This window comes from Varanus komodoensis, unplaced genomic scaffold (assembly GCF_004798865.1).
Source record: "Varanus komodoensis strain SLA01 unplaced genomic scaffold, ASM479886v1 scaffold30, whole genome shotgun sequence".
NCBI lineage: Eukaryota > Metazoa > Chordata > Lepidosauria > Squamata > Varanidae > Varanus > Varanus komodoensis.
Window position 1 is genome coordinate 137,249 of NW_025335762.1, and position 27,079 is coordinate 164,327.

Consider the following 27,079-nt stretch of genomic DNA (forward strand, 5'->3'; position numbering starts at 1 on the left):
GGAAAGCAGCATGGTGGTCAGCTGGAAAGACCTGCCTTTGATACCTCCGCTGCTCCTTGTTGCATCCGTTTCCCCCACTGCTAGGAGGCCGGAGACCTCCTTCCTGTGGTTCACAGCCCCGCTGAAGAGCCTCCACTTCATCCTATGGCAGAGAAGCAAGTGGAAGATCTTCCTGGCTCTTTTCATTGCACTTGTCCTCTTCCTCTTGGCGCACTTCATCTATTCAGCCCCCGTGAGTCTACTGGGGGCAGGATGGGAAACTGGACTCCCAAAGGGGGTGAGAGCTTGAGCTGTTAGCACTTGCAGCTTTTCAGTGAGTATCTACCTCTCTCGGGGACCCGGAGAAGGGCCTCCTCTGTGGTGGTACCCCGGTTATGAAGGATGCACCCCAGAAAGGTGTGCCAGGTGGCGACACTTTATTCTTCTCAGCGCCAGGCCAAAACTTTTTTATCTTCCCAATACTGTAAGTCTTAACTGTTGTTTTAACTGGGTTTGATCTGAAGGTTGATGATGCCTCTAATTGTAGTACTCCCGAGACTTTTGTGATAGGACTGCATATTACTTTTTAAATTAATTAATTAATAGCGTTTCTCACCACGAGCGTCTCGGTATAAAAAAGCTTTTGAGAAATAAATTACTAAAAAATAAATACTGGTTCCAGAGAGAGAGGGGAGAGAACACAGGCGCTTTCTTCTAGTTGTCTCCTGTTCATTCCTCAGGGCTACCTGGCCATGAAGCTGATCAATCCACTGAAAAGTTTAAAGCCCTCAACATTAGAACCGCCTCCCAGGGGGGGCATGAATATGTCTCCCCAGCCGCCTCTGCCAATTCCCCAAGCAGGGCCACCACTGACTCTCCAAGGACCGCCAACAGCAACTCCGCAAGGACCGCCCCCAACTCCCAAAAGGCCACGTCCGCCTCCCAACAGAAAGAGGCCACATCCTAAAGAGACACAACCGCCGCTCAAGAGGACACAAGCACGTCCAAAAAAGCCACGCCCGCATCTGAGGAAACCGCGCCCGCATCCCAAGAAACCACGCCCACATCCCAGGAAACCACGCCCACATCCTAAAGAAACACGGCAGCCACCCAAGAGGACGCAAGGATCGCCCCAGAGGATGCGAGCTCTGCCCAAAAGGATGCAAACGCATCCTAAAAACCCACGACCGCCTCCTAAAAAAGCACGACAGCCACCCAAGAGGGCGCAAGCACCACGCAAAAAAATGCAACCAACTCCCCACCCAGCACTGCAACCTCCCAAGAAGTCACGGCTACCGCCAAAGCAGCCACTTCTGTCTCCCAAGAGGAAGCCGGCAGCTGCCCAAAAGGCCGTCTCTCCTTATTAGTGGCACCTGGTCAGGCTGCAGTTCGTTGAGTCTCACCCCGCGGGGAAAGCGCCCCGCGCCTCGTGTCTCCTCCATGCAGCTGGAACGGAACCTGTCCATTTGACGGGGAGCATCCATTCTGTGACAGCTTCCCAAAGTCTTCCTTTCCTGCCAGTGCAGAGTCCTCTGCAGTCAACTGAAATTTCACGGCATCAACACTAGACCAAACCAGCTGGCGAGGAGAGAATGTGTGACGTGGCGGAGAACTGCAGGAAGGGCATCTTCGGGGCTCTGTACAATTCCCTTCAACTGAAATAAATCACATGAATGTCAAAATAGAGTCTTGTAGGTCTTGTAGGTTGGTCTTGTAGGTTCTCTGCAGATCTTTACAGCCCAGTCCTACCTTTTTATTGTTTCATTTGTACACCGCCTTCCTACCAAAAATGATACTCCAGTTGGCTTACAATCGCAAATAAAACCGATAAAACCAATAAACAAATATTTGAAGAGACTACCGACAGAATGCAAACAGGCTTCAGCCCCCAAGACCTTATGCCCCCAAGCCCTATTTAAACGTAGTGGCACCACCACTAAAAAGGCTGTCTCTCATTGCACCAAATGCCCCTTGGAAAGACATGAACCTAGAAGGGTCTCTCCCAAAGACCTTAAGAACCGGGGAGGATTATAGGCTATGCATGGAGGTTGTCCATAAGCCAGGCTCAAGTAGACCCAAGTCTTCAGGGGGTTTCGCCCCATCCAACCAGGCGGACTCCCCGTGCCCTGACCTTCGCTCGACCAGCCCAAAGCACTCGTCCGGCCTGGATCCAGCTTCCCCTTGTTTGCCTCGCCGAGCCCATTTTCAGACACCAACCGAAACAAGAGGAGGAGGATTTGGATTTGGACGAGGGAAGAAGCGAGTTGGGTGCCATTCGTGAAGGGGATGCCAAGCCCTCAGGTGTCGGGCAGCCCATCCCGGAGGTCACTGGACAGCATGAGGGGCGCGATGGGACTTGGAGGGACACCCCAGGCCATGCACCCCATTAAGCAGGAATCCCCCAGCCCCGCTTTCCCCAAGTGTCCCTCCCCAGAGAGCCCCCCGTAACAAGCCTGCCTTAGACCAAGGGCCTGCAAGCAGCGCGAAGCTGGATGGTACCGAGAGCTGCCGAGGGGGCAGGGCCCCGATAGCCCTGCACCTGGGTATATTTGACCTGCCAATTACAAAAAAAGTACCAATTTTCTCCTATCAGCTCTACTTTTTGAGATGCAGCATAAATGCCCTATGTACACACACCTCCTATAAGTTCATAGCTATAATACTGTTAATTATCCTTTAGAATCCAATGATTCTGATGTAAAATTACGGTTGGAAGTACATACACACTCACTCTATCTGCTCACTTGCATGCAAAAACACAAACTAGGTAACGAAAGAATAAGTTGATCAGAAAGACCTTTTCAAAAACTGACCAAAAATGACATACATTTGGCCATCTCTAAGAAACTAGAGCCGATGTGGTTTAGCCAATGCGATTTTCTGAACCGGCTCACCAAATTACCCCAAAGAACAGGTCTAAAAAGCAGGGTACCAAGAAAAAGGATTTTTTATATATATACACACACACACACACACACACATATATATTTGGGCTGTGTTATTCCCCAGGACAACCAAAGCTTTCTCTGCCCTGTGATGAGTCTGCATGGATAATCCACATCACCTGGAAATCTTTGGAACATGGAAGCCACAAGATGTTCTTTCACCTGGCCCAGTCCTTTTAGGCAACCACTCAGAAATAAGCCCACTGCTCAGAAGCGCTGGCCCAATTACAGCCTCCACCAACCTCCAGATGCACCAGGCTGCTGTCTGGGGGGGCCGGGAGGGTGAGCTGGGGGGGATCTACATTGGGATAAAATTGGCGAGAGAGGTGTGCGCCACGGTCCAGTCTTTCTCTCCCTCCTTCCAGGCAGTTCGGGACAGGGTCAAACCATCCATTCATCAAGCAATAAAAGACTTCAGCACTTAACACTTGTGTGTGTTTATTTCAAGACACAAAAACAAGCAGATGCACAGCTTTGACTGACCCAGCAAAACCGGTTCCTTCGAAAGAGGCCATGTTTCCCCGCTACAGTATCCTGAAATGCTTACGTGCCTAGAAGCGATCCCGGCTGGAGGAGCCAACGCAGCAATCCGTGCCAGGCACTGCCCTCTTCCAGAGTGCAGCATCTGAAGGGCAAAGCAAGAGGCTCGTGCATGTGTCAAGGGACATTCTGGTGGCTTGGTTTTTGTTTAGGACAGAAAGTGCTGAGCTCCTCCAAAAGAGAGACATTTCCTGATGCTCTGGGACAAAATATTCCTCTAAACGCAGACTTCAGTGTCTAGGACCAAATGCAAAGTGTTTGGTGTTCCAGCTTCTTTAAATAAAAGGCAAGCTGATATTCGCACCGCAGCCGGGCCTCTGAATGTGCGTATGTGAAGCTGTCTCTGGGAACCACTGGTCCTCCTGGCTCTACTCGCACTCTCCAAAGCCTTAAGCAGCTGCAGTCAGTCAGACAAAAAGCGCCACCAGGAATCGGGTCCGGGGCCAGCTGCGTGTAGAGCATCCGTTCTGCCGCCCGGTCCTACTGGTGGAGGTTGCCGCTGTCTCGCATTCAAGAAACGGCAGGATGGGCTTGGGAATTTAGACCAGGACAGTCCTCCAAAGCACAAGTGGGAAGCAGGCTGTTTTTCTCTTCTCCAAGAAAGCCCCCGAAGGACTCGCAGCCACTGGCCCAGATGGAGAAGCCAGCAAGCCACATGCAAGGGGGAAGCAGAGAACCGGCCAACATCGGCGCCACCTGGAAAAGCCACCACTGCTCATACCTTCTGGGTGGCCAGCGGCTGCAACAATGCCAGCGGTTGCCTCAAGCTGCCCCCCCCAGAGCCCCCGGAAGAGGATGATCCAGGAGGGCAGCCCACGCAGGACCCTCCAGCTGAATGGCCGCCGAGCACTTTTGCCAGACCATTTCTGGAGATGCTCACAGGTACAGTGCGCACACTCCCTCCACACCCCAGTCCCAAGGACTATTTCCTAGCCCTAACCGAGTCCTACTTCAAGTAATGCTTTGAGGAGGCAGTCCCCAGAATGCTCTTCACACTCCGCTCTGGACCGCTCATTGCCTCCCAGGCATTTTGGCCGACCGCCACGTTCTTTCATTGTCTGGCAGAGGGCCAGGGGTACCACGGGCCGAGCTCTTCTCTGCAGGCTTTCTGCCCCCCAAGGGCTCTCCGGGATGCCTGTTTGTGGCACCCTAAGGACAAACACACCAGTTAATTAAGGCAAAAGCATTTGCTGGCCAGAGCCCACTTTGCCCAAAGCGAGGAGAGCAGCCCTGAGTCGGCAAGCGAAGAAGGACAGAATAGGGGCAATTCTGTTCAAGCTCAGATGCGTCAAGTAATCACAGGGGCCACGCCCAGCGCGGTGCCGATAAACATGTTGGGGCGGATGGGCTAATGATGCAAATGGAGCCTCGGCTCGTGTCGTCGCCGGCAAGGTTATCAAGAAGGTCAGTTCCAATTCGGTGGCCTCCTTCTGAGGGCTCCCTGCACGCGGGCGAGCCCTGTCAGGCCAGTGGCGAACGCAGCAGCCCAACTGGGAGTCAGGTCAAGCGACCGCAAGGCAATCCGTGCTGCACCAAGAGCCAGCTGGCCATGCTTGGGGCGGGGGGATGCAAGAGGTACCCCTTCCGAAGCCAGCACGCATCTTGGACGAGGGGACCAAAGGGGGTCCTTCTTGGGCCTGGGGCTCACCCCAGCTCGAGACACCCTCTTGGCGAAAGGGCGACCCTACCCCCCTCCTGCTGCCCCTTTACACAAGGGGACATTCAGAAACGCCTCACCCACGGCAGTAAGGCAGGAGGACGGCTGCAGCACAAATTGGAGCAAGCCCAAGTTTATGGCTCAAGTAGAAAAGGCCTCCGGAAGCTGATGCCGCTTGTGAACTAAAGGGAAGGGGTGACGTGCAAACAGCCGAGCCATCTTCTAAATCGGCCTTTTCTTTTACACAGGCTGCTTGCTTGCTTGCTTGCTTGCTGCTTGGAATTCTTCTCAGGGGTCGCTCAATGGCTGGGCAGGCTGCAGTTCTCCAGTTTGTCTCGAGCTGCATTCCCGCCAAGGGAACAGCACACTGTGATCCGGGTATGCTTGAAAGCGCTCGTGGGCATCTTCCAGACTAGGGCCCAGCCAGGAGCCGCGAGGGGGCCCTGTGACGCGCGTCTGGACAGCACCGAGAAGCGAGCCCGCCTTCGGCCATTTCTGCAGCGAGCGAACTGGACGGAGGCCACGTGGGAAAAGAAAAAATGGCCAGATTATGTTCACTGCATGAGCACCGATTTGCCGGGAGCATTCAACCATTATTTTTAAAAATAAGCCCATGCTGAGGAAAAGGAGAAACTAAAAGTATCCCAGAGAGAAGGGCAGACCATTAAGAGGTTTCTGAAAACTACTCTCCCCCCATGAAAATCTTCAGTGGCAGCCCATTTGGAATGGAAAATTTCGCATAGTCCTTGCTCAAACGGTAGAGTATGGTTGTTTTTTTTAACTGTGCCACAGGAAAACAGAGTGGGGGGACATCTCTGGGCACAGCCAGGCCTCCCACTGCACAGGACGACTCAAGGCTGCCACAGCACAGAACACTGCCCAGCGCCTGCCGAGGCAGCAGCAAGCTCCTCCCGCGAGGCTTTTCAGCCCGGGTGGGGCCAGAGGGAGCCAGGCGAGTGGTGCGCCCAGCGAGGCAAGCAAGCATCCCGGAGTCACTCCTCAGCTCTCCAGTTCAACGGCTCAGAGACCACGTTTCTTCCAACCAAGGTCAACCCTCGGTGAAGACACACATAGGAAACTGACTGGTATGCCGAAGACGAGCGCGTCGGCGGGGCTTGTAGGGCGGAGGGAGAGGAGAGGAGCAAGGCAGCAGCAGAAGCTTCAAGATTACAAGCCCCAGCACCCGTGCCCACTGGCCAGGAATGATGGGAATTGCAATCCAACACATCTGGAGGGAACCGGGTCATGTCTCTCAAGAGAAAGTGGAAGGGGCCGCTTGAGAGGCAGCAGCAGGGAGGGAAGGACCCGGTGTCTTGCCCCAGTCGTTCGTGGAGCCCTGTCGGCCTGGTGGGAAACAGCCCTTCGGCTGCACCCTTGTTCCCCCAGGGAGCTGCTTGTGCGCTCGAGGGCAGTCCCTCTCCAGATGTTTCGGACTTCAACCCCCAGAAGCCCCTATCCACATGCCCAGTGTCAAGAATGTTGGGAGTCGAGCCCGAAGCGTCTGGAGACGGCCGTTCTGCCCCACCTTTGCTGCAGGTGCGAGAAGCAGCGAGCGAAGCAGTCGGCAGGGGAAGCGAGGCGAACGCAGGCGAGCTTCGCGCTGAAGCAGCCCCTCGACGAGCCTCTGTGGGCCTCCACGGGAGCGGCCCAGAAGCCACGGCCATCGCCAGACTCCCCGGCCGAGGCCTTGCTGCTGCCGCTGCAGCGAATGGGATCCCGCAGAAGACGCACCTCACGGGGGCACATCCACCCCTCCGCAAGGGTGCCGGGCCACACCTGACAAGCCCGATGGCCACTGGGCCCATTCAGGCCGCCAACAGCGCCGCCGGGGAGCCGGCAGAGCGGGGGGGGGCCACTTTCAGGGGGAAGTCCCCGTCTGACTGCTCGGCAGGGTTGTGCATTCACTGCGCTTCTTCCCGTCCTGGGCAAGTAGAAGGGACATTTAGGTCGTGGGCCATGCGGGGGAGGGTTGCTTCCTTACAGCTGCAAGTCACCAGGTTTCCTTGCCAGGACAGGTGCTGGCTAAGACATCCTGGTAAAACATTCAGACTAGACAGTCAGGACGGACCTGTCACAATTGCCCCGACAGGCGCCATCAGGATGCCCGCCAGGCCAAAGCTCCCAGCTAGCCAAGAGCGCAGGCCACGGACTCCAGGCAGTTGGCCACAGGCCTCTCTGATCCACCTGCAAGGACACAAACGTCCCTTCTGCACAACACAGCTGCAGATATGTTTAGAACCCACCAAGGTCTGTGGAAATGCTGGTGCTGAAAGCTCAGATCAGAGAAGACAGAGAGGAGAGGTGTGGCCACCTTCCACAGAGGGGGCCCAGCAAGGAGGGCCCCCACCAATCCGTTCAGAGTTTAAGTTCCGGACGGATGGGAGCCCCTGGCCGCCGGGCTTCTGGAGAAGGGTCTCCTGCGTACGTGGCCATCCACCCCGCCGGCCGTCCAGAAGGCAGAATACAGAAGGGGCCCCACAGGTCAGTAGAAGTGCTTCCGGCTCTGTTCTTGCCATTTGTTGTAGACGATAATGCCGATGACGATGGCAAACACGATGGCGACCAGCGAGAAGAAGACAATCAGAAAGAGAGCCAGGCCACTCATGGGCTCCATCGGCGTCTCCACTGCAGAAAACGGAGGACAGGTCAGGCCCGGGGCACAAGCCCCGTGGTGCCTCTGTAGCGGGACTCAGGCCCACGCTCACAATGGCGGACCCACCTGGGAGGGAGTGACCGACATGGTGGAGAGGCCCATGATGGCTGCTCCTCACCCACGACAGCCCACGGGTTCGAGTGCTGGACCAGGGCAGGGGTGGGCAAGCTGGGCCTTCAACTCCCACCGTCCCCCACCTTTGACTGTGCCGGCTCAGGCTGCTGGGAACTGTAGCCCCCCAGATGCTCAGGTGCACCAGTCGCCCACCCTTGGACTTCAACCACCTCCGGGAGCGCCTGCACCTGCATGTGCCTCCCCGGCCTAGGGGGCCCTCCTGGGTGAGCCCCAGAAAGGGAGGCGAGGGGGGTGGCTGCTAGGAGGAGGGCCTTTTCTGCAGCTGCTCCCCACATTTGGAATGCCCCCCCCCCCGAGATCCACCTGCCGCCTTCCTTACTTTCTTTTCGGCACCAGGCAAAGACCTTCCTTTTCAAAAAACCATTTTAATAACTAATTGCCTTAGACCTTTGTATTGTACGTTTTGCTGTATTTTGTTGTTGTTGTTACTGTGCGATGGTTTTTATTATGCTTTCGTTGTGTTTTTATCTCATGCCGCAAGGGGCTGTGGCACAACTGGGCGGCATACAGGAAGAAGGAACGAGGGAAATGCACTGGGCAGCCTGGGCTATGCAGGGGACCTGCAAGAGGGACACGGCGGCTGGGCGCCCGTACCTTCAGCACCCTCAGGAAAGGGGCTGCCACTGCCATGCTGCCCCCTCCAGCCCAACGCCTTGCCCCCCCACACCCACTCACATCCGGGCAGCTTCATGTTGTCCACCACGGGAAGGAAGACCTCTTTGTCCCGCCGCTCCTCCTCTGGCATCCGCTCGACTGTCAGCTGGTACAGCTTCAAGGAAATGATGTCATGATTGTCTGGGGCGAGAGAGGCGCACGGGCAGTGAGCGGGTGGGGCACGGGGCGACCGGGTGAGCTTCCGCACGCCTGCAGAGCCTCCCGGAGAGGGCCTACGGCCCATCCCCAGCTGGCGAGGCCCCCTGCCCGCCGAGTCCGCCCGTCCTGCTCAGGACTGGAGATGCTTCTGGCCAGCCACCGTGTCTGCCCCGATTCTGCCCACGGGGGACCAAGCTCTCTCCAGGCTGTCTGCCAGGCACAGTGCCCTCCCCTGCACTGCGTGGGGGGAATCCTGTGGAAGGAGGCTGCCTCAAGGGGCCCGGAAGGAGGGTCTCGCAGAGGCCACAGGCCCTGGGAAGCGACGGGGCTGAAGCGCCTTCAGGGCCCGGCAGCGGGGGAGTCCACTGCATCCGGGTGCCTTCTGGCTTCTCGCCATTCTGCAGCAGAGGGGTGCTGCTCTCACCCGGCCTGCCCCCCACCCTGCGCGGTTCCTCCTCACATGCAAGCCCCTTCTCTGGCATGCGCCCGTGGGTCTTCCGAGGGAAAGCAGGGCTGCCCACAAGCCACTGGGGCCACAGGCACCAGGCAGGACGCTAGTGACAAGGCCGGCGTCAGTGAGGGGCTGCCCGAAGGACCGGGCCAACACGCCACACACCAGAAGCGGCACCTGTGTGACGACTGGAGCGCGCCACAAGCACGGCTAGCGTGTCTCGGGCAACGAGATCACCGTGAGGACTAGAGGCACTCTTGAGAGAGACGCCTGCTAGCACTAGGCGTCCGCATGAGATGCCACACAAAGCTCTTCACGGAAGGAATCATGGGGGAGCACAACGGGCTGGCTTTCCCGGCCTGCTTCTGCTCCCTGACCCTCTCACGCTGCAAAGGGCGCTGCGAGAGCCGCACCTGACAGGTCGCCGGTGACGGACGAGACGCCGAAGTAGTACCCGCGCGGCAGGTGCACGCCTGGGATGTCTACGCAGTCTCTCCATTCGTTCTTCCCGTCGATGTCCAGCAAGACCTGCCGGAGAGGAGAAGCGATCCCATGGGCGCCTGCCCCGGCCGGCCGGCCGGCACGCGGGAGACACGGCGCGGACACACGGGCCGGGGCGCGGACACTCACCGTGAGCCGCCTCTTCACGTAGCGGATCACCAGGAAGGTGTCATGCTGGAGGTTGCGCACCATGGCCGTGCACCCGCCCAGCTCCGTGGGCCTCCCGTCCCGGGCATGGTCGTAAGCGAGGGAGCCGTTGCTCACCATGGCGGAGACGTATGGGAAAACGCGCTGCAGGAGGAGAGGGGGCCGCAGTCAGCCGGCAGGCGGCGTGTTGCGCCGCTCCTCCAGAGACCTGGCTGTGGCGGTCGGACGACGGGGGCAGGCGGGATGCATGCAGAAGGCAAGCGGGGCCGACATGACACCCGGTGCAAGCGCCAGCCGGGCCAAAACGCGCTCTTGAGAAGCCGGCATTCCAGTCAGAGAATGGCAAAACCTATTCCCGTGTTTGGAAGATGCATTAGCAGGGCCGCCCCCGCCACTGCCTCTGCAGCCAAGGGCTGGCCACGCCATTCTTCAGGACACCTCTCTGCTCTGGGGGACGACCAGGCATGGATCCACTTGCCGGGGCGCCACCATCGGCCCCCGACAAGCGCCTCCACCTGGCCGAATGCTCAATGCCCCACCGCTCAGGTTTGCCGGGGCTCTGAGAGAGCAAAACACCTGTGGGGACGGCCTCCGGCCCACAGGCCGTCCAAGGGCCCACCGATGCTCCACGCCATGGCATTGTGGACGGGAGAGCCCGCCTGGGGAGGAGGAGTGACGCGGCAAGTTCCCGTGCTCCTGGGTTGTCTTGTCTACTCTCCAGCCTCCTGACAAACTGGGTGGCACCAGACAAGGCGTGGGGTGTGGGGATGTGGGCCAACGGGATGCTGCCACCTTCCACCAACACGGCGGACATGACTCTGACGCCCGGCGGCCCCCCAGGCAACAAGCAACATGTGCCACAAGGAAAGGGGGAGCTGCGCCTGCGCCCTGCGGTGGCGCAAGTGGAAGCCTTCTGCGGTTTGGGGAGCCCAACAAGGAGGCTTGTGCCAGCAAGAACACTTTACAATCCGGTTGCCTCAAGGAGCACCTGCACCCACATGTGCCTGCCTGGCCTTTGAGGTCTACGCAGGGGCCCTCCTGGGTGGGCCATCCCTTAAGCAGGCTAGGGGGGTGGCTGCTAGGAGGGGGCCTTTTCTGCAGCTGCCCCATAATTGGAACGCTCCCCCCAGTGAGATTAGAAACACAGGAACAGAGCGAGTCAGAAGGGGCCTCCCGGGCCATCTAGTCTGACCCCCGGCTCCAGCCAGCCCTGCTCACGACAAGCCCACCATGTGCACGTCCAGCCTGTCTTTGAACCGACAGAGATTCACCTGGCACCTTCCTTATACTCTTTCCGGCTTCAGGAGACCTTCCTTTAAAAAACATTTAACAGCTGATATCACTAAACCTTTGTTTTGTATTTTTTCTCCCACTTTCTTAGTATTGTATTTTTTAATTCTTGTAATTGGCTTCATTGTGGTTTTTATCTTGTGATTGTGAGCCGCCCAGGAACATTTATTTTATGTTTTGAATAAATAAAAGACCCCTTCCCTGTCGTTAACGCTCTTCTGGCCAGGTAGCAGGAACTACTATTCTTTGCTCTGACTACTCCACACCCACCGGAGTCCTCCGCAAGGGCAGAAACACGTTTCTGGAAGAATCTGTATGCCGCTGCGCAGAACCAACTCAACGGAAGCCCTTGAGTTTGTGCCAGGAGACTGCGGAGGGGATTTGAAGCCGGGGTCACAAGGCTGCAGTGCCATCACGCTGACGGAGGTTCCCCAAGAAGCAGAAGGGGAGAAAGGATGGGCAAACCGATGCAGGATGGGGAAGGGCGACGGGGCCTGGGGAAGGGGGCCGAGCAAAGCAACAGGCAGCTCCTGCACCTCGCTCCACGTTACGTGGCCCCCTCACCTGGAAGGCTTACAGACATACTCAGAGGGGAAACGCAGGGTAGGAAGAAGATGCTACAAGCTTGGAACAAGGCCAGGGAAGCGTCATAAAGTACCTGATTTCCAGAAGAATACCTCTTCTTCTGCGCCTGAGAATCCAGAACAGTTATTGCAAAGCAAGGGAGAGAAGGAAGGACAGAAGCGAGAGACGGTCACACAAGGGGCAGCTTTGCACTGACCGAGGAACTGGGGGTAGGGGAGACCCCTCCCTTGAGCCCCTCCTTCCCCAGCCCACCAGACGAGTTCTCTGCCTTGCCCTTGGGAAGGTGTGGCCATGGATGGCAGCTGTGCACACACTTGGAACGCTGGATTTGGGGGAGATGAGCTAGAATCCTATAAACAACCTAAAAGGCAGTGAGGGACCCTTCCCTGGGGCAGAACTTAGAAGCACAAAATGCCACCGTCACCACGCTGATGCGCCCCGCCAGAGGACGCCACTGCACAATGCCCGGTTTGTGGAGGTTTCCCTGCACAGCTTTTTTTTTAACTGCTCCTGAACACATTCCAACCTCCAAAAGCTTGATGGGGAATGTTGTTTTTCTAGCCCTAATCTTAAGCTGGACCTCACCCCCACCCTAAGGAAGGGCTTAAAGACCCCAGCTGGAGGACAGATTTCGAAAAAGGCCCACTTTGTGGAGGTTTCTCTGCCCAGCTCATGCTTTCTACCCATCCTGAAACCTCTCCAAGCTTCAACAGCTTGATGGGGAGTTTTTCTCTAACTCCAACCTGGTCTTGAGCCCTGTTCCTAATATTGGGCTTGCTTAAGCAGGTTAAGCTTAATTTCCAAAATTCCCGCTATTAGCACTTTTTTTGCACAGCTCATTCTGCCGACCAGTCCTACACACATTCCAAGCCTTGACAGATATTTTGGGGGGGGGGGTAAACACAGAATCAAAACACAGTGATTCAGCCTCAGGAAGGCACTGCTTGTCGCCCCTCTGCTGGAGTCACTGCTCTTCAGGCGGCACGCTCAGAACCGCTGCTCACAGAGGCACAGGAGAATGCAGCTACAGGCTAGCTCAGAACTTGAAAGTAAACCTCACTGAGGGGGAGAGCATGTGACCCAGCGGATAAGGTCAGACCCTGACAGCTACCAGCTCCATCCAGCATGGCCAAGAATCAGGGATTATGGGAGTCGTTGGCCAGCAACATTGGGGGGGGGCGCACACGTTCCCCCTGCAAGTCCAGCACTGCTGTTAATTGACAGGAGGAGAGCGGCTCCACTACCCAATCCTCGGCAAACTCTTCAAATAACCGAAAGACAATAATTTACATATATATGCATAATAAAATTGCTAGGATTAAACTCCCATTACTGGAGGGGACCTGCACAATCACCACAAGATTTCCCAGAATAGGGCTTACTACAGTTAATACAGTTAAATTAAATATTCCGCGGAAGCCAACGAAACTGGGCTGCTAATCAGTGACATTCCAGAATGGAGTGCAAGGTGCTCCGTTTCGTCTTACAAACCAGGCAGGCAAACAAAAGCAGTGGACAAGCGGAATCAGCAAAACAGAGCAAATAAAACCAGTGACCGCCATCTCCCGGATGTTCCCACAGCAAGCTTTTAAAACATGAATAAAGGCCTTGGAGTTGGTGCCTGTTGTAAGCTTGCTGAAGAGTGGAGGTGGGACAGAGACTGAAAGGGTGCGATGGATCTACTCGGTTTTGCTCAGAGGGACGGCTGCCCAGGAAGCCCTTGGTCCCAGCACGGCTTCCCTGAAAGCCAAGATGCAAGGGAGGTTTCCCAGGAAGGACTTTAGCACTACAGTGAAGAATGAGATGCAGCTGAGGCTGCCACACATTTCCAGACCTTGCTGTCTGAAAAATAAAGCAGCAGCCAGGCCAGGGGCTCCGGAGAATGATACTGTCGCCACCTGAGAGTGGGGCAAGCGATTCGTTCCAGGTGCTGTTGATCCTTTATTTAAGTCAACCACCTCAGTTCAAGAACAACGGAGAGCAAACTCGGCCTTCCACATCACAGCTGCCTGCTCTGTCCAGGCAGTGGAAGCAAGCCGGATCCATGGGCTACGTCTTAGAACTCAACAGGCATCAGATGCTCGATTCCCGAACAGAAAGGTTCCCTGCTTGTGCAAGAGCAGGAGAAAGCTGGGCCAAACACATTGCCCTCGCCTGCAGTTTTTCCACAGGGATGCCAAAGGCTAGTTTTCCACTGCGCATGTTGGAAACAACGCTACTTTGACAGGGGTGTGTGCTTTCGTGCCCAAGTGGGACTCTTCCGCACCGCGTTTGATCAAACGCGTACGTTTTGCAGAGTTCCTCTTTCGCATTATTCCACACCCATACTCTGCAGTCTTGCTGCAGGCGAGAAAAACGGCCCACCTGATAAAACAAGTGGAAACTTCAGGACACAACACAAATGTAGACGAAGCTGACAAGTCAGAATCCTGCATTCAGGCAGGGTACAGAAATCACCCCCTACCTGCAGGCAGTATCTCATTTGTGGCCAGTGGCCAATTTAGGACTTACAGGCCACAGACCCGGTTCCTAATAAGCCTCCTCCGTGGGGTTCCAACAGGCAGGCTCAGACCCACAGGCACAATCCCACCCCACAAGCGACTCTCCCGCAGCTTGCAGAGTGTCTCCAAGGCCACCTTACCTCTTGCTGCTTCTCTTCATTTGGGTAGGTGTCTACAAACACTCCCAGTCCAAGGAAGTTATCCTTGCTCCCAAAGACAGGCCCTAGAACAGAGTTGACTGTGTTCAGCACAGGCAGCCACTGTCAGCGGGCCTGCCAGCGTTTCATCCCACGCTTCTGGAAAAGCAGAGCATTAGGCTTCCCTACAGCAAAGGCCAGCTTATTCCCCGCCTCCCCCAAGCAAGCTGTGAACACCTGGCTTCCCCCTTACAAAGATTTCAGAAAGGCGATCCCCCAGAACTAACAGGTCAGCACTTCTTGCCCTCGGTGGTTCATTGGCAGCAAGCTGCCCAGGTGGAAAGGATCTCACATCCCCGTTTAACCATGCCCATAATCCTGTTTACAGTTAGGGATCCTAAACCCAGGATCAACCCTTGGGCAATCCTACAGGGCAGGCCCACCCCATTTTAATCAAGAGATGAGCAAGAGGCTCACCCCCTGCTTTTATACCGAGCGAGGCTGTTCGCAAATTTTAAGAAAATCCACACACTGTAATCCCACTGGAATATGACAGGGATATGTATCTGTGTGTGGAATGCTGCGAGCGAGTGCCATGTGCTCCGTGAGTGTGGAACATTTTCCACCAGGTGGAAGCCAAGGAACCACAAAAGGGCTGGAGGGAGACACGGCAGCAACACTCACCTCAAGCCCTGCCCACCACCTAGAGGGGCAATAATAGCCCGATGCCTTCAGGTATCTTGGACTACAGGCCTGGAGCGCATGGTCACTGTAGTCCAAAGCATCCCAGATGGCCCCAGTGGCTTGCCTGGCCTGGACAGTGGAGGAGCCCTCAAGCACACAGGTGACCCTCCTCTGCTTAGAGTTCCCCTAAATCGGACTTCTGTTCTTAAACAATGAGTGAACACGTTGCCGCCATGCTAGATTTTTGGCTGCTCAGGGCCTGCCTGCAGTAGCCCATGAGAGAGATGGCACAAGGATGGCTAAAGACCAGGAAGCGGAGAAAGAGCGCTGGCATGCCAGTCAGGGCCGAAGCAACTTCGCACGAAGCAGAGGCAGCCAAGGACTGCTTCTCCTCGCGGGCAAAGGAGAAGCTGCAGCGAGCCCCGTGACATACCTTCCAACCCGCAGCAAACTGATCTGCCCTTCTGGACATAGGAAAGGGTAGAGCGAAGGGGTTCCCTGCAGCCTGCCAGCACGTGTCGGGGGGCCCAGTACCGGCCTGGTGCCTGGCAGAGCCACCTCTTACCTGGCTGCATCCGGTCCTTGGTGTACCACATGGCGAAGCCGTCTCCATTCAGGTTCTTCTTTCCTTGCCCGTGGATTTTGAAGTGCACTTGCATCTCCCAGTCCCGCAAGTAACAAGGCTGTAGAGGGTGAAAAAGGGGGAAATGCAGGACCTGGGATGCGTCTGTCCCAGCCCCTTCCATGAAAGAACAAAACAGGAAAGGCCAGCAAATGTGGTGGGGCCTTAAAGCAAGAGGGCTCTGCATTCACCAGCACCAAGCAACTGGCAGTACTGAGTTTAACGTAAAGGAAGCTGAGGAAGAGCGCCCTGGGAGAACAGTCCGCGGCTGTGTCAGTTAAATACGGCTGGCTTCGTTTGGCAGGGCAGGCAGCCTTTGAGTCTTGGGCCCTGTGCGGCACACGGCCTCCTCGAAAGGAAGGCTGCCTCTGCCTTGCTGCGGCACCAGCAAATTCATAGATGAGCTGCCCAGGTGGGACACAAGGTGCGCAATGCGGTGAACCAGCTTTTTTCCATTCATTCATTCATTCATTCATTCATTCAATTTCTATCCTGCCTTTTTCCTACAAAGGGCTCAAGGCAGCTTACATCTCCTCCTCCATCTCATCCCAACAACAACAACCCTGTGAGGTAGGTTGGGCTGAGAGTCTGTGACTGGCCCAAAGTCACCCAGTGGGCTCCATGGCCGAGCGGGGACTAGAACCCAGGTCATCTGAGTCCCAGTCCCGTGCTCTTAACTACTACACCACACTGCCTCTCTTACACCTGTTCTCTGCAGAGAACAGAACATGGAAGTGGCCCAAAAGGCCTCACATAAAGACTAGGCTCCAAAGGCAGGCAGCGCACCGGTTCTGAGGGGCAGGGCCAGCAAGAGCGATGGGCCCCTTAGAGAAGGGGGGAACTGGGAGGAATGGGGGGGGGCTTCTTGTTTCCTCCAAGCTGTCAATGCACCAGATTAGTGTCAGGAGGGCCTGCAGGCAGGCACGGACTGCCACTCCTCCCGTTCCCACTGTCCCAACTCCGTTCCGGCACCACACACAACGGCAGCTGGCAGGCTAGGAGCTTGCCCAGTTCTGTGCCACACTTTGCTTCTTTTAGGCCCTTAGCATGGTGGGAGCAGCTCCCCAGTGGCCTCCCGCATTATGCGCCGGACCAAAACTCCCAAGGTTTCCCACCGGGGGGGGGGGGCATTTGGGAGGAAGGCTGCACAGCTGCTTTCATCACACCTATAGAAAGACAAGGTCAACCCCACGAAGGAGTAGCTATAGAAAGTGCCAGCATTCCCAAAGCCCATCAGCCACGGGCAGCGGCCTCCTGATTCCCCTGCCAGCTGAGCTATGTTTAGGGCCAAATAGAGAGTAATTACTCCCACCTGGCATCATTAAGCAACAGGAGTGGTACAAAGATATCAAAACAAAACCATCAGCCTTGACGGAAAGGGGTGGAGTGAAGATCTCCATCTCTGTGGATGAGCTTGCCCAGGTAAGAGGCCTTTAGGATCAGCTTAACCTTTTACTTGGCCATTAAACTCCACCAACACAACCTCCACCCTTCCACACAAGGGGCAGGCCTGCTTCCCACTTCACCACAAAATGCCTGGTCAAACCTTTTACAGGGCAGCTGGCCAGCACTGGGCCTTCAGCCACCAGGGTGCAGAAAAAGCATGCCACTCCAGCCTGGTACACCCAAAGATGCATTCGGGTGGCCTAAGAGATTTGTTGGGGCTCAGGAAAGGAAAAAACTGAACTAGGCAGGGTTCAGGCCCAGGCATTTAGACTGAATCCTGTGGCACGATAGACTACAGTGGGTGAGCATCTCACGCAAAGTCATGCTGGGATTTTTGAGATGATGCAAGTTTGGGTTCCAAGTCAGCCTAAAAACCCATGGCTTGTAGCTGGGGTTATTTCCCCACAATGGGCTTTTTTCCCATCTGACTCAACACCTGATCTCCCAGAAAAGAATCTGCCCTGTAAATGGGAACCGTAGAAGCTCTGCATGTCCCCAAGCAGTCCAGGGCCCTCCCACAAAGACACTTCGCAAAATGTTTTGCCCTGCAGATCCCACTTTAAAAAAGAGGAGGCATTTGAAAGATCCTTGGACGCCCCATTTGCAGGGGATCCTCAGGCTGTGCGAGGGAACCAAACATCCCACATCTCCTGTCGGCTTAGCAAAGTGTCCCAGTGAAGGTCTAACACCCCAAACCAGGGAACTGCCCCTGCCTCAACATGTTCCTAGGATGAAAGCACCGCAAGAACGGCCACAAGATATAAAGAACGTCTGGGACACGCAAAATATTCCTTTGAAAGCCAGGGATCTTGCCCTCCCTTTGCAAGCAATGCTTTCTCTGGGTCTTTGATATGCTTGACAGGGCCAGTTTGATACCGATCAGATGCATGAAAATAGGGGAATTGTTCCCAGAGTAGGATGGGCAGCCCCCAGGGGGAACTCCCCCAGCTATTACCCACGCCAGGTTCCCCACTCACTCCCATATAACTGCAGTTATTTGCAAGTGCTTTGGAGAGGCAACAAACTTAAAGTGTTTTCACAAATATTTGCAAAAAAGAGATGGAGTGGGGGAGTAACAGGGATGACAGAAGTAACAAGCAGCTTCACCAAGCTACTGACATCTCTTCTGTAAAAGGCAAGTTCCATGCTGCAGAGAGCCCAGTCTGGCCCACGGCGTGTGATGCCTAACCCTCCCATACATCCCCCTGGGAGACTGTGTTGACCGGCCAGTGGGCATCACAGATCCAAAGTCCATGAAATTTTAGCTTTGAAGCTGAGGTTAGAAAGCAATCAGTCAACATTTAACATTTCAGTTCAGGGAGACTATTAACTCTGCCCATTTCTCTTCTGGTGCATACAAACAGAGCAACTTCATTTGAACTCCAGCCTGTGCGTGTCCTCAACAAATATGCAGACCTTGAAACACACACCCTCTGCAAGCAATGTCACGAACCCTCTTATGCAAGACATGGGTTGGTACTGGCAAGTAATGGAGGGATTGCAAGAGCCCAAGTTCCCAGTGCTGAATCTGAAACTGCTGAGAATGACTTATTTCAGCAAATGTGGAGCCCCTTTTACCAAGAAAAACAGACACTGCCAGAAAAGCCAAGTGCATACACTTCAGAACCCTACAGGGACTGCTAACTGTTTCTGTCTGCTAAGGCAACAGGTCTGTTTCCCTGCACATGAGACATTCTGCAAAAGCTTTCGTTCTCGGAGGAATTTCACTGTCGTATTGCCTCGCCCTGCCCCGCATTAGTTTCAGACAGGTCAGCGTTAAACACTGCAAGCCGGTCATTGCTGCTGCAGGGGAGCCCCAGAGCCCACCCAGGGGCAATTCGAGAGAAGCGTCACCCTTACCACCCTGTTCCAGACAGCACCCTGCTTGCTCTGAACATCCGGGGTCAGGCGGATAAAGTGCGTCATCACCATGGCGTTGCCCATGAGCTCCCACAAAGAGGAGGTAGATGATCCTACACCTGAAAAGCAGGAATATTTAAAGCAAGTTATTTCTAAAGTTAAAGCCAGCTCAGCATATCCCCCACATCCAAGCATGGCCTTCTCCAACATGGCGCCCGCCCCTGAGGGACACTCTGGGAGAACTGAGGCAACCAGAGCCTCAGCAAACAGGTGCGGCATAAGCTAGAACCCCTGACCCAACCATGCTAGGATAAAACCCCGGCCTCCTACATGCCAACCCCCGAAACACATTTTGCCAGTTGTAACTGTCGGATGTGTTCACCCTCACCACTTTCATTGCAACCTCTTTCCATGCCAGCCACTAGCCTTTCAGATAATTTCACACACACTGGTCGCCCTGCTTTCCTCCACCTTTAAAACTACTCATGAGCACATGCACCGGTGCTCATGTCCCTCATTTCCACCTGGCTCCTCAGCCAGCCTGTGCTTTCCAGAATTGTGCTGGCTGAAATGCAACAGCTATTCGTCAACACTGCACATCTTGCAAAGCAGGGCTTCACCAGTTGGATTTCTGCCTGGCATGCCACTACGCAGGGCGTTGCCAACAAGCAGCTAATTCTCTCTTTGCATTCGATGGGCCACCGGTGCGCCAAGACAAGCCTAAAGATCCCCCATCTTCCAGCAGGGCCCCTACATTTGTAACACCTGCATGACGGCAGCCCGGCAGGTGAAGCTTTTCCAACATCCAGACGCAATACTTCGCGGATGCGGCTATTCAGACAGTGCCAATCATTTGGCAGCAGCCGGAGATCTAACCGGTAGCGCCCGCCGTCCTCCCCTCTCTGCATACCGGGGACAGCCCTCGCAACTCCTGATCCAAAGCAGGCGGGCAGCCCAACAGACACAGCTCTTCCCAGCAGCCACCACGGTCCAAGGCTAGGAGAAGCTTCACCTGATGGGTTTCTGCCTGCTACCTAGAAGTCAGGCGCAGGCGGGGCCCCTCCCGCCGCCTCGCACTCACCCTGGTAGGGCTTGGCGAGCGAGTGCTCCCGCTTCAGGTGCTCCTCCATCTGCTCGGCCCGGGCCCCGCAAAGGGCGAGCAGGAGCAGTAGCACCGCGCAGAGCTCCGCTCCGCTCCAGCAGCCCCGCCGGGGAAAGGCCGCCACCATCTTCCTCTCCGCCGGCCCTGCGGAGCGTTCCAGTGCAGCCCAGCGCCCCGAGACTGCCGCGGACGCGGCTTCCATTGGCCCGCACCTCGAGCCCCGCCCACTTCCGCGTCCCGCGCGAGCTCTGATTGGCTGATCGCCACGGCGGCCCACTAAGGCGGGCGCGGGAGACGCAAGTCGCCAAGGCCAGGGAAGGCTCCTTCCGCTGAACGCTTCTGGGAAATGTAGTTCGCGGCTGCGCCCACCGCCTTAAAGGAACAGGAGCCTATTTTCTCGTCGCAGATGAGCGGCGAAACGTGGCTCGCGGTCGTTCCGGGGCCAGAAGACGAAACGTCTCGGGGACGGGCGTGGGTGGGACATCATGGAAGGTCCGACTTGCAATTCAAGTTATTTGCACGCGGCCCCGATCCTCTGCAGCTCTCCTTGGGAGGAAGGGGACTTTACTCGCAAACAGTAATGCATAGGATCGCAGTCTCAACTTCAGCGACTTGGCTGAAATTATTTCAACATGTATTTCGTTTTTAAAACGGGAGCGATTTTAACACACAGAGAAGCGCTGTTCTTTCCAGTCAAACTCAGAGCAGTGCATTATTACTCCATTGGCTTGCGTGTTGAAGGCCGAAGCAATCTGGCCATCTAGATGGCAGTCCTATGCACACGTTATTATATTACATTTATACCTGCCTTTCTTACTTCTACCTCTGCTCCATTTTATCCTCACAACAACACCCTATAAAAGAGGTAAAGCTGAGAGCTAGTGACTGGCCTAAAGTCACCCAGTGAGCTTACCCAGTTGTGCCGTGACTCCTGTATTCTGCATTCCTTCCTTCTGAACAATAGAATTGGAACAAGACGCTTTATCCTTTGTCCTTGAAAGCACCCCCCCCCCGCCGCGCTCTTCCAGCCGCCTGCATGGTCTGCAGAAATGACCGCAACAACACAGCTCCTGCCTCTGCTTCCCGTCCTGACCCAGGTGCTTTCAACGGGGCTTCTGCCTCAGAGCCATGCGCACCTCCTTGCCGTATCTTTAGTGGCAAGGACAGTGGCGTCGCCTCCTGGCTTAGTTTCAATCTACAGTCAGGAGGAAAGGGGTTTTCCCGAGAAAATGGAACGACAGTGAGAGAAGTGAACTAACCCAGCATTTTCTGAGCTTGGGTGTGAGAGTGTGCACTTCCAAGCTGACCACTGCACCACTCCTGCCTTATTAAGCCTGGCCCGGCATCCATTCCTGGGGAGGGAATTGCCCCTAATGATATGTGGGCATAGACTAATGACAGCGTTGCCCTTGCAGCCGGCTCACGGTTGTCTCAACAGATTGGCTGCATTAGCAACTCGGTAAGATCGCGGCAGGAGCCATTTGCGTTCTAGTCGCCTTTATATTTATGGCTGAGCCCAAGTCCTTCTCGTGCTTGGACTAAATGAGCCCACAGTACCCTACAATTAACATGAGGCCGATCCATCAGGCATTCTCTCCTGTGCAAGCCCCCACTCTGCTCATATCCCAGTCATTTCAAAGCAGTTGTCATGGATCAGGGTTCAGCTGCTCCCAAAGGGTGCCCCAGAACATTGCTAGGCATGATCCTGAGTTGACTCCCAGTGGCAGGAGTGAGTCCTGAACTGAGTTCAACTATCGGAATGCTTCCACCTGTTGAAGAGAAGAGGGGATTCCAGTGACTCCCCTGCCCCCTCCTTGAAGATCCTGTCTCCCTAGAATTTCCTATGGAGAATGTGTGAAGGTGCCCGTCCCTCCTGGAAGCCCAGCCCAGTATATTAAAAAGAACAAGTATATGCATCTCCTCACTCTGTTCATAAATCAGCGCCTTGTGATGTTTTGGTGTCAGCTTTCATTCTGTGGCTCTTAGTTTTCTTATGGCAAGCCGTCTTTCTCCAAACATCTCTGCTGACACAAGAAAAGTGCAGTACAGTCCCACTGCAGCTAAGTCACTCCACCAAAACTGTTAAGTCATTGCAGCAGAAGTTCCATGAAACCTGATATATACTCTGGGTCATCTCGTCATGTGAACCCAGCCTGTGCCAGCTTCCCTGAGCAACCTGGAGGAAGGATTTCAATGTAACCAAGCAACCATCTCAGGCTGGCCTTCTCCAACCTGGTGCTCTCCAGATGCGTTGAACTCACATCGTTGCTAATTGGGAAGACAGGAGTTTAAAGGCACCGGGCTGGAGAAAACTGTGAGACCTTCTCCTTTTGCCTCCCTTCCTTACTTCCACAGTGCTGACATCTCCCTACAGCTTCAAGGGAGGACAGGAAGATGCAGAAGAGAATAAAGAAAGAGGAAAATGAGAACAGCTGGTCCTTGAGGGACTTATCAGCTTATGATAATCTACACCAGCCTTCTTAACCATGGGGCCTATTTTATACTTTTGCACTTCTTTCTATCGTTCCTCCTGGAAGTAAGGTGCTGGCTGATCAGTTTTAGATTTCAGCCTCCAATTCCCCGTCTCCCTAACTGTCAGACTGGAAGAACGTCGAATTTCTCTCTCATACCTTGAATTCCTCTATAGACTTCATACCAGCGTTCCAAGCAGTCTAAATTCCACAGCCACATGCAAATAAGGGAAAACTGCCAAATATATGATTACCTGCAGAATTCAGCACGCCTTTTCCTGGGGTTTCTTTTCTCTGACTTTCCAGATGCTCCATTACATAACCACAAGGCTGTGCTGTAGCATGTGCTGTGCTGAATTAGAGAAAATCTGCTTTCTTGTGTCAGCGCAACATCCAAGTAATACCTCACTTTTCTTGCTCTAAAAAAAGGTTCAGAAGTGCTTGGTGGGTGCAGGAGAAGCCCCGGAAGAGGGTGGTGTTGTGTAAAGTAGCTGCATCTTGAGTAGTTGGAGTACTTTGGAAGGGAGCATGGTGGAGGCATTGAAGGACACCAGATATACATCAAAGCCTGGCCTCTGTCATTTCCACCCTCCCCTGCCCGTCTAGAACATCTGTAGCCTTCGCTCTCCCACACTTGCATAATGTGGAAAGCCAGCATTTTGGTGAAGCTACTGGACTGGGGCATGGGAGATGCGGGTTCAAGTCCCCACTCAGCCACTGAGTGGCTTTGGGCCAGCCCAGCCTCACAGGGTTGTTGTTGTGAGGGTAATGGAGGACTACGGAAGCTGTCTTGGGTTCCTTGCAAAAAGAAAAAGGGTGGGCTGTAAATGCAATAGAATAATCCTAACGTGAGAGGCTGTCTTAACCGCAGTGTCGGAGCTGAGATTAATTCGACCTGCCCTGTAGCACTTCGGGCAGCAGTGGCCTGCGCAGGGGCTTTGGCAGTAGTGCCTCCTGGGCTGTGGAAAGAACTGTGGTGCTTCCCCCAGAAACTGACTGACTGGGGCACGGAGCCATACACTTCCCCTGCCATCAGTGCATTCTGTGCCACAATCTGCAACGCTTTAAGAACAATCTTGGGCAGGGCATGAAAGGCACTCTATAAATGCAAGATATTTATAGCCTTCCTAGCATTGCTCCCCAGGCAAGGGACAAGATGGACACTGCTGTTGCTTTGCTGCCACAACGCCAAGCCAGTAATCAATGCTTTCCAGGGGACACGCTGCCCTCTCTGCACCGAGCGCTCCAAACCCAGAGCAAAAGCCTGCAAAGGAAGATGCGAAGACCAGGACTTTACATATGAAATCACTGTCCAGTCTGAGCACATTTATACTGCAGACTCAGCCCTCGTTTTAGAGAGCCATTCTTCTCCCAGGAAAGCCTAGCAGTGGAAAAATAAGTTCCCAGAGAGTAGGGAGCGGAAAGAGAATTTGCAGCGGATTCGGATTCTCAGCTCTCTTTGGAGGAAACTGTGAGATTCAGTGGCACAGAACCAAGAGAAATCTGTCGCTCAGAACAGCACCGAGCAGACAACTGCTGGCGGGAGCAATGTACTCGTCGGTTATTAGAATCCCAATTTTATGCAAACTGCTCCAAGAGCCTGGTGCTGGAACTGCCTCGACACACAAGGAGAAAATGCACCTAAACTGCGATGGACCAGAAATCTAACAAGCAGTTCAAAACCTGGCCAGCTGAGCTGCACAAGGACCTGGTCAAAGAGAAGCAATTAATACTTACATTTTGCAGAAAATACTGAAACTAAGAAAGAAGCTATTTTGTGTTAATGTTTATATGTTTTCCAACAAGAGTTAGACATTGTGTGCGTAGTGGTTAAGAGCACGTGATCTGGGTTCTAGTCCTCACTTGGCCATGAAACTCACTGGCTGATTTGGCCAGTCACAGACTCTCAGCCCAACCTACCTTGCAGGGTTGTTGTGAGGATAAAATGGATTGTTGTTAGTCAGCTTGGGTTCCTCACAAGCAGAAAAAGGGCAGGATATACATGTAACATGGAAATAACAACATGCATTTTCACTTGCTATTCTGGACCTTCTGGGAACTGTAGAACCTCTTTGTGTGTAAACCCGGGCAGGACTGCATTGAAAGGGCTGGGAAAGTTGCTTTCTTAAATCGAGTTCACTTGGTGTTGCCATTTGCTTTTTTAGCTGGTCCGGCTCCTGTGTTCTCTTTGCACTGAGGTTAAACAAAAGAAAATTTCCCCAGCTTGTTATTTCTGCCCACGCATGAGCTTTTGCACAGAAACCAAACTGGGACCAAACATGGTAACGTGGGCAGAGTTCTTAGCACTCTGAACCTCTTTCCGCAGCGTGTGGCTCCATCCTTTACAAAAATCAGAGACAATGAACAAGGTAGTTATCTTCTAAATGCTTTGTTCTCTGGGGAAAGCATATGCAAGTTCTTGAATTATACAGAACTCTTCATCAAGGACAGAATAAGTTAGTGACCAGATCATACAGAGAGAATATTGGTCAAAAATGCAATTTTATTTAAAAATATTGTCTCCCACCCTTGACAATGTCTCTGGGCAGCAAATATTTCAGGTCATCAGAATTCAGTTCTGGATTTAAACTGTGCACTACCTTCAGCTGGTACAGACCTTGGCAACTGGAGTGACCATCTCCCAAAAGGGGGAAGGATCCAGCAGCCGAGCAGTCATGCATTTTGGGAAGCAAAGCTTGTCCTGCAGGAGTGAGACAGCCTGAACCTTGTGGAAATTCCCTCTTCATGATGACTAGAGGAAACTCTCGCTCTCCTTCACACCTGCTCCCACTTGTGTTCCCCTAAGCCAGGGCTCCTCAGACTGTTTCACCAGGGGGCCAGTTGGAAGGGGCCAGTGCTGGGCACAGGCAGGTGGTGCCGGCAGTGCACATGGCGCATGGGCGCAGCGAGGCGAGGTGAGGCGAGGTGCGGGTGGGTGCGCGGTGCGAGGGGAGGGGAGGCGAGGCGAAGTGGGGGCGGGCACGCAGCGCAAGGCAGCTGCTTGCTCACTTGGAGATCACTTTCTCCAAGCGAGTCCAAAACGATCTCCACGCAAGCAAGCCGCTGCCTCCCCGAGCGCGGGTGCGCACGTCCAAAACCTCTGAGGTGGGCTGGATAAATGGGCATGGTGGGCCGTAGTTTGAGGACCCATGCCCTAGACCAGGGGTCTCAAACTCAACCTACCTGGGGGCCGCTGGAAGTGGAGTCTGGGTGAGGCTGGGCCGCATCAAGCACTCCACCTCCGCGGTGGTGGTGGGCCGCTCATCCCGCGTGGCTCCCGGAGGCCGGCCCGGGCACCGCCAGCGCTTGGAAGGCCACAGGGCCCCTCCCCGTGCCCCGCCCCACCCAGCAATTGGCCCGTGGGCCGCGAGTTTGAGACCCCTGCCCTAGACCCATGCCTCCACCTGTGCAATCACACATTAACAGGTTGTGGTGTCCACATGCTGCAGTGGTTTACAGAGCCACACTGGGACTCAGGTGATCTGGGTTCAAGTTCTTGCTGGGTCATGGAGTCAGCTGGGTGACTTTGGGCCAGTCCAGCCCAGCCTACCTCACAGGGTTGTTTTTCTGGGGATAAGACTGAGAGCAGCCAAAGGAGAATGATGTAAGCTGCTTTGAGTAAGGAAAGGTCCGGAGAGGTCCGCCTGGCACCATCATTATATGTTTTTCGGCGCCAGGTTAAGACCTTTTTATTTAATCAATATTTTAATAAGTTTTAATATTGAATTTTATCACCATATTTTAATTGCAGCCAGAGTGAGTTGTTAATTTATGTTATGTTAGGTATTTGTATTTTATTTGTGTAAGCCGTCCTGAGGCTCTTGTAAAGGACGGCATACAAATATCTTAAATAAATAAAGAAGAAGAAGAAAAAGTGGGATATAAAGCTAATAAATAAATAAATAAATAAATAATCAGATGCAGGGGAGAAAGCCATGCGCTTCCTCCTGTTCTTTGCAGGAGCAAAGCAAGGCATCCGTATAATGAACACACTGTGACAAATACACCACAAAACTCTAGCGATCGATCCTTCCACTAAGCACACATGCTCTCGATTGCTTGTGCTGAATTGCTGATTGTTCAGCCAAACAGGAAGCACCCAATACAGAGGATAATAATCTGTAGGCTATTTGCAATAACAATTAGAATGCAAAACTCACACAGAGCATTGTGACATCACAGGATGCTTAAGGACAGTCTTAACTGCTGAGTCTGATGGAATGGAATGAAGATCCTGTGAAAAGGCACAAAATTAGGGGGGAAACCTCCCCAGGGCCTGGGAACAAACAGAAGCAAAAGCAAGGTCTGTCTGTGGCAGGATGGCTGGAGGGAAGGGGCTTTCCCTGCAGGAGAGGTGAACTGAAAGGATCGTAGGAAAGGAAAGACCAGGAAGCCTCAGGCAGGACAATGGAACAGCCCTTTGATGGGGGTGGACCTACACTGACATCTTGCTGGCAGGCAGAATTTTGCCGAGCCATTCACATGTAATCTGCCACATATTTGATGGCACATCTCTAGCATGTTTCATTGACTTATTTAAATGTAGAACCATTTATTATT

General features: G+C 54.2%; 2 protein-coding genes across 7 annotated transcripts in view; one reads left to right on the forward strand and one right to left on the reverse strand.

Moving 5' to 3' along the window:
* Positions 1–1,449, forward strand: part of FER1L5 (fer-1 like family member 5) — a 56,476-nt gene extending 55,027 nt beyond the window's left edge. Inside the window, exons 50-52 of the mRNA XM_044437359.1 lie at positions 85–232; positions 720–836; positions 1,426–1,449. Coding sequence (XP_044293294.1) covers positions 85–232; positions 720–836; positions 1,426–1,449 — 289 coding nt within the window. The remainder of the gene's footprint in view (positions 1–84; positions 233–719; positions 837–1,425) is intronic.
* Positions 1,450–3,345: 1,896 nt separating this feature from the next.
* LMAN2L (lectin, mannose binding 2 like) lies at positions 3,346–21,043 on the reverse strand. 6 transcript variants are annotated; one of them, XM_044437554.1, is made up of 10 exons: positions 20,962–21,043; positions 18,947–19,065; positions 15,584–15,701; positions 14,338–14,420; positions 11,770–11,802; positions 9,804–9,965; positions 9,587–9,701; positions 8,585–8,704; positions 7,635–7,746; positions 3,346–4,613 (listed from the first exon to the last, which is right to left on the reverse strand). In XM_044437554.1, exons 1-10 carry the CDS (start codon positions 20,990–20,992, stop codon positions 4,400–4,402), a joined length of 1,107 nt encoding a protein of 368 aa, XP_044293489.1. In that variant the 5' UTR covers positions 20,993–21,043; the 3' UTR covers positions 3,346–4,399. The 6 variants fall into 6 exon arrangements, with proteins under 6 accessions (XP_044293489.1, XP_044293493.1, XP_044293491.1 ...); XM_044437558.1 differs by lacking the exon at positions 20,962–21,043 and adding an exon at positions 20,028–20,170; XM_044437556.1 differs by lacking the exon at positions 20,962–21,043 and adding an exon at positions 20,028–20,158 and having other exon boundaries at positions 8,585–8,678.
* Between the last annotated feature and the right edge of the window lie 6,036 nt (positions 21,044–27,079).